Source organism: Bombina bombina, chromosome 3 (assembly GCF_027579735.1).
Source record: "Bombina bombina isolate aBomBom1 chromosome 3, aBomBom1.pri, whole genome shotgun sequence".
Taxonomy (NCBI): Eukaryota; Metazoa; Chordata; class Amphibia; order Anura; family Bombinatoridae; genus Bombina; species Bombina bombina.
In genome coordinates, this window is record NC_069501.1 from 645,968,684 (window position 1) to 645,981,854 (window position 13,171).

The 13,171-nt window shown below is 38.7% G+C and overlaps 1 protein-coding gene across 1 annotated transcript in view; it reads right to left on the reverse strand.

Annotated features, from left to right (window-relative positions):
* The window catches only part of LOC128653831 (multidrug and toxin extrusion protein 1-like), a 185,272-nt gene that overhangs the window by 8,717 nt on the left and 163,384 nt on the right, over positions 1-13,171 (reverse strand). The window contains exon 16 of the mRNA XM_053707363.1: positions 12,882-12,954. Within this exon, the coding sequence (XP_053563338.1) occupies positions 12,882-12,954 (73 nt within the window). The remainder of the gene's footprint in view (positions 1-12,881; positions 12,955-13,171) is intronic.

The following is a 13,171-nucleotide window of genomic DNA, read 5'->3' on the forward strand; positions in this document are numbered from 1 at the left end:
GAAATAATAACTTTAAAGTTCAAGTTATATAGGTAATACCTTTGCGGTTATGAACCTGTGTGGCTGCAGACCGGAATGAGTTCAATCTTGAAGATGTAGGAAGTTTTTCAGTTTAGTGTTTACCGTAGCTCCGTGTTGGTATGAGAGGCTGGAGCCGTTCACAGCAAGTACAGCTGCTTGCCTGTAGATTTCCTCCGAAGATAAGTTTTGGAGATGATAGGAGAAAACGCTTCACCACATATAAGTATGAAAGATCAGGTTTCTAATTTCTAGCAGGAAAACTTAGGTATAATATATGTAATCTTTTCCAAGAAAGCACAGAGCGAGTACTAAACGTACCTGTGCAACAAGCTAACAAAATTAATTAGCATCTGGTGCTGAATGACGTGAGGATATAAAGGCAGGATTTAAAGATATACTATGCAACATAACAGAAACCTGACGCCACTAAATGCCGCTGCACACCACACTTGTATTGTGCCCAGCAGTGACGGGGGTTAATTAGGTAGCTTGTAGGGGTAATTTTAGCTTTAGTGTAGAGATCAGCCTCCCACCTGACACATCCCACCCCTGAACTCTCCCTGACCCCCCTAAAATAGCTCTCTTCCCTCCCCTACCTTACAATTGTCACCGCCATTATAAGTATTGACAGAAAGTCTGCCAGTACTAAAATAAAAAGCATTTTTAATTTTTTTTCATTTTTTTTTTTTAATTGATTCTGCAGTGTTGGATTATTATTATTATCGGTTATTTGTAGAGCGCCAACAGATTCTGCAGCAATATAAACAAAGGGAGAGTACAACAAAACAATTATAGGGATTAAATGGGTAGAGGGCCCTGCCAAGAGTTGCACTGTTGTAGTCAATTCTTAAGAAGGTGATCTACAAACAGCTGGACTCTTAGGCTTACATGCTAAGGGGGTTCAGGGGATAGCAATGGAGGAGTGGAACTGGTATAAAGAAAGGTTAGCGTAGGTTGTATGCATCCCTGAACATTAGAGTCTTTAGGGAGAGCTTGAAGCTTTCAAAACTAGGGGAGAGTCTTGTGGGGGGCGACAGTCTGGAGAAGTCCTGTAAACGGGAGTGTGATGAGGTAACCAGAGAGGAGGAGAGTAGGAGGTCATGAGCAGAGCGAAGGGGATGGGAGAGAGAGTATCTGGAGACAAGGTCTGAGATATAGGGGGGAGCAGTGCAGTTGAGGGCTTTGTATGTCAGAGAGGATCCCCTCTTAGCCCCCAACCTCCCTGATCCCCTCATACAGCTCTCTAACCCTCCCCCTCTACCTATTTGCCGCCATCTTGGGTACTGGCAGCTGTCTGCCAGTACCCAGTTTGCCCCTAAAAACGTGTATTTTAATTATTTATTTTTATAAACCTTATTTTCTGTAGTGTAGCTGCCCCCCCCTCGATATCCTACCTCCCTCCCCCTCCCAGATCTCTTTCCCAAAGCCAGGAGAGCCCCATCATCGTTATATACATTATTTTCTTAATAAAAATTTTGCTGATCGCTGGACGTGCACAGGTAATCCAACCCACCCCCCCTCGCCGCTTCTGCTGACAACCGGAAACGTCACCAGGAAGTGATCCGATGGCAAGGACATTGATGGGCCGCCCACCCACCTCACAGCTGATGCTCCCACCCACCAACGCTTGGCGACATCAATGCACGATGCAGAGAGGGCCACAGAGTGTCTCTCTTTGCATTGAACTGCTAAAAATTGTTATTGCAGGATGCCTCAATATCGAGGCATCACTGCAATAACATGAAAGCGGATGGAAGTGATCAGGATCACTTCCACCACTTTCAAAGACCAACGACGTACGGGGTACGTCCTTGGTCGTTAACTGCATTTTTTTGCAGGACGTACCCCATACGCCGTTGCTCGTTAAGGGGTTTACTACCCCTAATAAAGGATCATACCCTTGCTTAGTCTGTGCACAGTGCAATTCCATGATCAAAGGCAAATATCTTGCACAAATCAATGATAGGAAAAAACGTGAGATCAATGGGTTTTACACTTTTGACACTGACTATGTTGTGTATATCTTGAAGTGTTCCCGTGAGTGGGGCTATGTTGGAGAAACAATATGCCCCATCAAGGATAGGATTAGTCCTCACAAATCATTAATTCAGTGTAATGCCATGACCCTTCCAGTTTCATCCCATTTTGTATCAGCAGGTCACACAGTTAGCCAACTGAGATACCAGGTCATAGATCACATTCCTAAACAAAGAAGAGGTGGTAATAGAGAGTTGGTACTGATAAAGAGGGAGGTATGGTGGATACAACATCTAAAAACACTATGTCCGTTAGGTTTGAATAAAGATTACAATCTTTATTTGTTTTTATAAATTTTTTTATTTTTGTTTGTTATATTTTGATTGTAATGTAATCTCACTGATATCCACCACTTAACACAAAAAAGAAAAAAGTTTAATTCCTAAAAAAAGCAAAAAAAGTTCTAAATGTGACCTATAGAGGGTACAATAGCATCAAATCTAGGTATGAGAACCAAAAGAGTTCAATCAAATGTAATTAAATTAATTTGCATACAGGTGGTATATAAGGAGGTGGATAACAGTACTCCATAGCATGATAAAGGGTCAGGTGGACCCGAAATGTCGCTACTTTTTTATCCCTATGTCACTTCAATAAAGAAATGTCGCTGACGCTACCTTTGTACTTCTGTGGGATTATGTATGAGGGGTAATACAGGCCTCTCTAGCGTGATTGCACTTGGACAATCTATACTGAGACTTTTCATTGGATGGTGTATTTATATAAAGTGCTGTACCTACCTTTCGGCTAGATTACGAGTCTTGCGTTAGCCTTAAAAAGCAGCGTTGAGAGGTCCCAACGCTGCTTTTTAACGCCCGCTGGTATTACGAATCTGGCAGGTACAGGTGTACCGCTCACTTTTCTTCCGCGACTCGAGCTTACCGCAAATCCCCTTACGTCAATTGCGTATCCTATCTTTTTAATGGGATTTTCCTAACGCCGGTATTACGAGTCTTGGAAGAAATGAGCAGTAGACCCTCTCCTGTCAAGACTCCTACCGCATTTAACATAAAACTCTTAACTAAAGTGCTAAAAACACAAACACCCATAAACTACCTATTAACCCCTAAACCGAGCCCCCCCCACATCGCAAACACTTAAATACATTTTTTAACCCCTAATCTGCTGACCGGACATTGCCACCACTTTAATAAATATATTTACCCCTAAACCGCCGCACTCAAGCCTCGCAAACACTAGTTAAATTTTATTAACACCTAATCTGCCGTCCCTAATATCGCCGACACCTACCTACATTTATTAACCCCTAATCTGCCGCCCCCAATGTTGCCGCTACTATATTAAATTTATTAACCCCTAAACCTAAGTCTAACCCCCCCTAACTTAAATATAATTTAAATAAAACAAAATAAAATTACTACAATTGAATAAATTATTCCTATTTAAAACTAAATACTTACCTATAAAATAAACCATAAGCTAGCTACAATATAACTAATAGTTACTAATTTGGCTGCTGACACTATGGATTGGCTTAAGACTTACAGCCCTTTTGTCATAAATACCACAACCCTGAAATACCTTGGTGTTAGATTCTCCGCTAGAATAGCAGATATTTTTGAGGCCAATTACGTTGCTCTCAAGAAAGATATTTCCAATGACTTATCAGCGTGGAAACACAAAATGATATGACTGGGAAGAATCAACGTCATTAAAATGAATATTCTCCCCAGGGTGCTGTATTTCCTGCAGACCTTGCCAATCCCTCTCCCGCACTCCTACCTCCCCTCCCTACAGAGGATAATAGAAGATTATATCTGGAAGGATGTTAGGCCTAGGGTAAACAGGAAGACCATGTATCTCCCTAGAGTTGAGGGTGGGCTAGGGCTCCCCAACCTCCTTCACTACAGAAGGGCTATCCTACTTCAGAGGGTGGTAGAATGGTGCCATAACAATCCCCAAAAAGATTGGATAGAACTAGATGCTAGTATACTTGGGTCGGGGAATCTCGCCTCTCTCCCATGGATAGACAAAAGATTTAGGCCTATGGTGACAGCTCTCTACCCCTTTATAGGTGTGATGTTGGATGAATGGGACAAGACTTTACGGACAGACACACATATCCACAATGTACTCTCCACTGTCTCCAGTGTATGGGAATCCGGGGATTCCGATACAGGCACAGTTACCATCTATACAGACTCAATTTACTATCAATCGGGTTGGACAATTTGTTATTAATGGGGGTCTGAAGAGTAGAGAGGAATTACTGGCTGACGATCCCGCCTTTAAGATACCTTGGTTTGTGTATTTACAAATAGGCCACTACATTGCAACACAAACACAAACAGTCATTCTTCAGGGACCAAACGCTCTTTGAGGGGCTGTGTACTCAGAATGCTGTCCCCAGATATTTAACCTCAAAGTTATATGGTCTCCTTCTGAGAGGGGAGAGTGATCTCCCGACTTATGTCAGGCAATGGCATTTGGAGTTGGGCTTGGAGTTGGACTTGCAGGAGTGGCAACGGATTTTCCGGGCCTCTAGGAGTGTGTCAGTTTCTGCACGCATTCAGGAGTCACATTACAAATTACTAAGTCGCTGGTACCTGACACCATCCCGCCTGAAGAAAATGTATCCTAACTCCTCGGACAGGTGCTGGAGGGGTTGCGGGGGAATGGGTTCCATAACACATATTTGGTGGGATTGCTCAATGTTGGGGGAGTTTTGGACAGAGGTGTGGGGTCACATTCAATCCATTCTGCAATTGGAGGTCCCAAAAACTATGGAGACATTACTATTTCATTTTCCATCTCGGATCTCAGACTCCACTAAAAAAACTCTACTGTTGTTAATGTTGACAAGTGCCAAAAACCTGGTTCCGGCCAGGTGGAAATCAAACAGGATCCCCCTGGCCTCAGAGTGGAGGCTTAGGGTAGATAATTTGCCAAGTCTTGAAAAATTCCACTATGCCCGGATTGGGAAACTAGACACCTATGAAATGTTGACCCAACTCTGGAAACATGGTACCCTATGAGGAACTGATTCTTGTCAGAATCAGTGTGCTGCTGGCTGTGTCTTTCCTCCCCCCCCTTTTTTTTTCCCTCCTTCCCCTTCCCTTTCTCTGCTTCCTGCCCTCTCCTCCATCCCCTTCACCCTTTTGAATATACAAAATAGAAGAGTAATCATTTGCAGATGCAGAGCCATAGAAATAACACATTACAGGATAACCTCTATGCCTCTTTAGCATATTACGGCTTAGCCTAGCCGACTGCAGTGAGTTATTATTATATTATTATATGTTATTATTATATGTTTATATTGTGTAGTAATTGTAAAGTGATTTTTCTGTTAAATCTGCTCCTTGGAGCCTCTTTTGTGCTCAATATCATTGCTTTTTGGATTGATGTAACAACCTTTGCACAGCAAAACCCTAAGAAAAAGTGAAAATTTGGAGCCTGATCATATTGAACTCTCATGCTTATTGCTCATTGGACATAAACTCCATCAGACTTTAAAAACCTTCTTAAAAACTTACCAATGAGAGGTTTGGTTTGTTCTATTGCTAATTTATGATGTACTCTTATATGGCATTATTAACAATGCATATGTGTATGTACTTATATTTTTCAATAAAGCTCCTTTGAAAATAAAAATAAATAAATAAAATAACTAATAGTTACATTACATCTAGCTTAGGGTTTATTTTTATTTTAGGCAACTTTGTATTTATTTTAACTAGGTACAATTGTTATTAAATAGTTATTAACTATTTAATAACTACCTAGCTAAAATAAATACAAAAGTACCTGTAAAATAAATCCTAACCTAAATTACAATTACACCTAACACTACACTATAATTAAATTAATTTACTAAATTACCTACAATTAACTACAATTAAATAAATTAAACTAAAGTACGAAACCCCCCCCACTAAATTACAGAAAAAAATAAAATAATTACAAGAATTTTAAACTAATTACACCTAATCTAATCCCCCTAATAAAATTAAAAAGCCCACCAAAATAATAAAAATCCCTACCCTATACTAAATTACAAATAGCCCTTAAAAGTGTTTTTTGCGAGACATTGCCCCAAAGTAATCAGCTCTTTTACCTGTAAAAAAAATACAATACCCCCCCAACATTACAACCCACCACCCACACACCCAACCCTACTCGAAAACCCACCCAATCCCCCCTTAATAAAACCTAACACTAACCCCTTGAAGATCACCCTACCGTGAGACGTCTTCACCCAGCCGGGCACAAGTGGTCCTCCAGAGGGGCAGAAGTCTTCATCCAATCCGGGCAGAAGAGGACCTCCAGACGGGCAGAAGTCTTCATCCAGGCGGCATCTTCTATCTTCATCCATCCGGAGCGGAGTGGGTCCATCTTGGAGCCAGCCAACGCAGAGCATCCATCCAGACTGAGGACTACACGATGAATGACGGTTCTTTTAAATGATGTCATCCAAGATGGCGTCCCTTGAATTCCGATTGGCTGATAGGATTCTATCAGCCAATCAGAATTAAGGTAGGAAAAATCCTATTGGCTGATCCAATCAGCCAATAGGATTGAAGTTCAATCCTATTGGCTGATCCAATCAGCCAATAGGATTGAGCTCACATTCTATTGGCTGTTCCAATCAGCCAATAGAATGTGAGCTGAATCCTATTGGCTGATTGGATCAGCCAATAGGATTTTTCCTACCTTAATTCCGATTGGCTGATAGAATCCTATCAGCCAATCGGAATTCAAGGGACGCCATCTTGGATAGGGTGATCTTCAAGGGGTTAGTGTTAGGTTTTATTAATGGGGGATTGGGTGGGTTTTAGAGTAGGGTTGGGTGTGTGGGTGGTGGGTTGTAATGTTGGGGGGAGGGGATTTGTATTTTTTTTTACCGTTAAAAGAGCTGATTACTTTGGGGCAATGCCCCGCAAAAAGCCATTTTAAGGGCTATTTGTAATTTAGTATAGGGTAGGGATTTTTATTATTTTGGTGGGCTTTTTTATTTTATTAGGGGGATTAGATTAGGTGTAATTAGTTTAAAATTCTTGTAATTATTATTTTTTTTGTAATTTAGTGTTTTTTTTTTCCGTACTTTATTTAATTTAATTGTAATTAATTGTAGGTAAATTAGTTAATTTATTTAATGATAGTGTAGTGTTAGGTGTAATTGTAACTTAGGTTAGGGTTTATTTTACAGGTAAATTTGTACTTATTTTAACTATGGAGTTATTAAGTAGTTAATAACTATTTAATAACTATTGTACCTAGTTAAAATAAATACAAAGTTGCCTGTAAAATAAATCCTAAGCTAGATACAATGTAACTATTAGTTATATTGTAGCTAACTTAGGGTTTATTTTATAGGTAAGTATTTAGTTTTAAATAGGAATTATTTATTTAATTGTAGTAATTTTATTTAGATTATTTTAAATTATATTTGTTAGGTGGGGTTAGGGTTAGACTTAGGTTTAGGGGTTAATAACTTTATTATAGTGGCGGCAACGTTGGCGGCGGCAGATTAGGGGTTAATAAGTGTAGTTAGGTGGTGGCGGCGACATTGGGGGCGGCAGAGTAGGGGTTAATAAATAAAAAGTAGGTGTCGGCGATGTTGGGGGCAGCAGATTAGGGGTTCATAGGGATAATGTAGGTGGTGGCGGTGTCCGGAGCGGCAGATTAGAGGTTAATAATATAATGTAGGTGTCAGCGATGTCGGGGGCGGCAGATTAGGGGTTAATAAGTGTAAGATTAGGGGTGTTTAGACTCGGGGTTCATGTTAGGGTGTTAGGTGTAAACGTAAATGTTCTTTCCCCATAGGAATCAATGGGGCTGCATTAGAAGCGGAACGCTGCTTTTTTGCAAGTGTTAGGTTTTTTTTTTCAGCCGATTCTGCCCCATTGATTCCTATGGCGAAATCGTGCACGAGCACGTTTTGCCAGCTCACCACTACTTAAGCAACGCTGGTATTGAGGTGAGATGTGGAGCTAAATTTTGCTCTATGCTCACTTTTTTGCGGCTAACACTGGGTTTAAAAAAACCTGTAATACCAGCGTTGTCTTAAGTCAGCGGTGAGAAAAAACTGCTCGTTAGCAACGCACCCCTGTTACAGCAAAACTCGTAATCTCTGTGTTTGTGAATTTTACGGATATGTTTTTAACCCCTTTGCAGAGTGGATCACAATCCTTTAGAAATGCTTATATAATCCTTTTACCATTAAAGTATATGGGTATTTTTGTAGATAAATCATTTGATAAACTTTTCAAAAGGATTGGAATCGACTCCAGTCGCGAAATGTAAACAAAAATTGAGAAGCATCTTTTACTCTATGGGCTCCATTTATCAGAGTGGGCTGACGAGATTAGCTGTCATGAAGCAGTATGCTGCCCACATTTTACTTTGCCCAAGATGCTGCTTGTGCAATGCTGCCCCCTGCTTGCATGCGCCAAATCTTGCACAAGAGGGGGCTGTCAATCATCTCATTCAGGCTGATTGCAATCCGCAACGCTTTAGGTGGCCAGAGAGGTTAAGTAGCAGTGGTCTTAAGACTGCTGCTACTTAAAGGGAAACTGTACACTAGATTTTTCTTTGCATAAGTGTTTTGTAGATGATCCATTTATACAGACCATCTGAAAGTGTTTTTATAAAAATGTATAGTTTTGCTTATTTTTTAAGAACATTGTGCTGATTTAAAGACTTCTAGCCAAGCCCCACAGTGTCAGAAGTATACATGTGCTTACAGACTCCTGCAGGCTCCATTTATGTTATTTGTTTCATATGCAGGGGAGGGGGGAGTTTCTTCTCTTTTAGTTTATCCAGCCCCTTTCACTGAGTGTCCCAGACTACCTCATCAACAGTGCTAAACTTGGAGCTTCTAATTAAGTTTTTCAAAAGTTTTATACCGGATTTTTAGATCAGTATCTGTGCATATTCTTCTTTATAGTAGTGTCCATTACATGCAGTTGTATGAAAATTGGTGTATACTGTCACCTTTAACTAGCAAGCCTGAAATGCTGGGGCTCTGAAGCTGCTGTTGCAGCTTGATAAATGAAGCCCTATATCTGTTGCTTCACTGGTAATATAAAATGAACCTACAATACCTTACTAAATTTTTAGACACATTGGTCAAAAATCGTAATTTTGATATTTATTTTATATTTATTCTCATTGATTTTTTAGTTTTACAACATTTCTTATTCCATGTTATACTGGCAATATCTCCAATACATATTTACGTGTAATTAGATGTAATATTACTAAAAGATTTGGTAAATTAACAAATGTTTTACAGATGGGTAAACAAAGTGACTTGTTATTAAAGAAAGTCAGTCAAATTGACAGTCTTTTGAAGGCAAAAAACTTTGCAGAACAAAATTAAAATTGCAGTTCTGTAAAGAATAGTGAGAAAAATGGATTGCGGGGATGATTTGAACCCAATACGGAAGGGCGCTTGTGATTAACATCATGTTACTACACCAAGAACTGACAGAACAATTCAAAATATATGTACTCAAAATAGGAAACTGCCTGTTATAGTCTTGACCCACAATCCATTATTCAGAGAAGGGGGAAAAATAAATAATGAAAATATATTGCAAGGAGGCGTGAGGACAGGTTTGAAAACCTGTGCTCCAGTGCAGGGGTTGCCAACCTTTCGGACCTCTAAACTCACAATTTTGAATCCCATGGACCACTAACATAATTTTTTTTAAATAGGTACAAACCTCTATAATGTATTTTTTTTAAAATTATTATATTATTATTAAAATTATTTTATTTAGCAGTTAGGGCCATGCCCTCTTTTATAAAATGAATGGTGTTAGCATGTTGCTTTATCAATAACATTGCTGATACAAATAGAAACATTTACCATCAGCTGTTTCACAGCATACAAGAGGTTACCAACAGGTGTACACTGATTAATTAGGTTTAGGGAAGAGGGTGGGTGCATCAATTAACCAATGATAGGGGTTGTAAGTGTATATAGCAAGTGTATCAATGTTATATTTTTAATGTTTAGGCTTAGGAAACAGCCCTTAAGGGCTGAGAAACGCATCACTTTGTTTTTAATAAATACATTCTTTAATGTGATACACTTGCTGTATTTATTTTGGATTTATCTCTTAGATCTATACCGGTTGACTGGTGAACAGATGCCATCTATTCCTGAGCACAGTCTGCTGGGTGACTGAGAGGTTCCAGCTTGCCTCTATTGCACCTGTGGGTGCGCTACTTTCTGTAAGTCTGACCAATAATTGTGCACTTTGCATACCCAAACTGTACTAGGCTATGAATTTTGTCTTATGTCACTCACAGTAATAGGATTACTGCCTGCTGCCTGTTTCTTTTCATCTGAGCATTTCCTCTGTGAGCTGGACCACTGCTAATTGATCCAGTCTGTGTGATTGGCACTTTTGTGTGCTCTATGTTTGTGAGTATCTTTCTACTCCATATAGTTTCTCCAGTGTATACACTGCAGATGTTATTAGGCCATGTTGGCACCTCTGTGTCTTCCTTTTTTCTAGATTCTTCATTACCAGGGACTAACCATCCTTCTGACAGAGTGCTGCCCTCCATTGGATGTTGGATTATAAGGACTTTCTATTGTATGGTATTTCATTTTATGCTGTTTATCATACCCTTGTTGAGCTTTTGTGGTAGCTCACACCAATGTGATAGATGTTTTTATACATTGCTTTTGGGTTATATATATATATTATAGTGTTTTTTGTATTTCCTACTTTCTCCTGATAGCCAGAAACCCTGCTCGGAAATCATCCCCACAATACATTTTTCAGAGCTAAATTACACAAAAAGGGGGAAAAATAAATAATGAAAATATATTGCAAGGAGGCGCGAGGACAGGTTTGAAAACCCGTGCTCTAGCACAGGCGTCGCCAACCTTTCAGACCTCTAAACTCACAATTTTGAATCCCATGGACCACTAACATATTTTTTTTTAAATAGGTACAAACCTCTATAATGTGTATATATATATATATATATATATATATATATATATATATATATATATATATATATATATATATATATATATATATATATATACACACATACACACATACTGTACATAACTAGTATAACCATAGCTAAGTTTACATTATATATATATATATATATATATACACACATACTGTACATAACTAGTATAACCATAGCTAAGTTTACATTATGTATATATTTACATATTTTTAATTCAAAATGACAGATGAAGGGTGAGTACCAACTTTTGAGATGAAAATAGAGAGGTAGAAAGTGGGGGAAAAAATATTATGTTTAAAAGGACCACAAGACTTCCAAGTTACCTCCCCAGTTAGGAATTATTCAAAACTACTTATGATCGTGGACAGACATTGGAGTAAAAAATTAAGTTTATATCAGAAAGTTCTCAATATGGATGTGAGCTAACCACGATTGATGTTATTGGCAATTACTATAATACTGGTGGGATATGGCTGATCTGCTGGATGGCAATTACTGGAATTCAGGTGGAATGGCTTTGTGCGCGGGAAAATTATTAGAATGAAAAATAATATTTAATTTAAAAAAAGAAGATGGAGGGGAGGAAGACAAACAGTGATGTAAGTCCATCTGAAGGAATTCGGAAAACTACTACAAAGAGACAGGTAAAGGGAAGAAAATAAATGAAATATAAGTAATTTTTTTTAAGATTTTCTTTTTTTATATGCTTTATTTCCATTATTTCAAGCCAAGACTATTCCAACCTCTGCTGGCTTTAGAATGGAAGCATCTTCCTCTGAGCAGCCCACTGGGAGGAGTTAAAAATACAATCTAGCTACGCAAGTTGCGTACTACTATGCAATGTGCGTAGGGAGTTTGTAATTTAACTCCTCTGTCGGTTTTCACTGATGTCCAGCCAGGCACTGTAGGAAGTTGCGGCGCGATGGGGATGACACCATCAGAGGAGATTAATTCCTGCTTGATGGTGTCACGGACCACCATCATCTTCTCACGGACCACTGGTTGGCGACCGCTGCTCTAGCGCACGGAAGAGACAAACTTATCCTGACCCTTCTTCACAGAGCCCCAGGATGAACTAATAGGAGGCTTAGTGCAGCAGCTCCCAGGGCCTGCGCTAAAGGACCTTCGCCTTTAGTGCATGCCCTGGTATTGGCGACACTAAGCCTCCTAAGAACATACAAGGGCTCTTTGAAGAAGAGTTAGGATTAGAGTGACTCTCCAGCATGCTAAAGGTATTTTTAACCCTAAGGTAATTTAAAGGAAATAAATTAATACTGATGAATTTTGTCAGTATTTATTCATTTTCTTTAAATGTTGTGGTTGTTTGAATATTCGTCTTGTAAAAATTAAACGAATATCTGTTTTGTTAACGAATTTGCATTTGTAATAAAACAAATGCACATGTCTACTGAAAAGTATTGTTACTACTAGTATTGTTGATATTGGCACAATGTGGTTTAGGGGTTTATCTTATCAATGCCTAAAGCGAAAATGTAAAACAAGCCCTTATACTAAAGCTAGCTTGTAAAAGCCAATGTTGTTAGCATTTGGTAAAACCTTTTACAAGAACAAAGTGATCACTTCTATCATGCTTAACAGGTAAACATACTTTTGTGCTATTAGCTATGACACATACAACACATTTGCCGCAACCCAAAGGATCTGTAGTTTATATTACAGTGATTATATACAAATACACTTGGAGACTCATGTACACAAACACATTTTATCTAAATATCTTTTGGCATGTAAACCTTACATCTAGTTATAAACCATATAACAAAAACTATGTAACAGTAAAATGTTTTAATTAGCATCTAAAATGAATCTAGATGTGTTCTTAGGAAACGTACCTGCTGTATCTATACTGGCACTAAGGATAGAGGAAGGCTTATTCTTCGGTTTTAACCCTGCTCGCTCCTGAGCCTAATAAAGAAAGAAATTTATTATGGTAACAAAAATATTTCTTATACTTAATCATACACATATTAAAACATAGCATATTTACTAGATGATAGTGAGGGCAAAGCTGAGTGCTTCATCTGTGATCAGCATTTATATAGTATTTTAGTAATATTAATAGGTCATTTGCGTCTGTGCTTATTACAATAGTGTCTAAGACAGTGGTTCTCTTATTGTACTA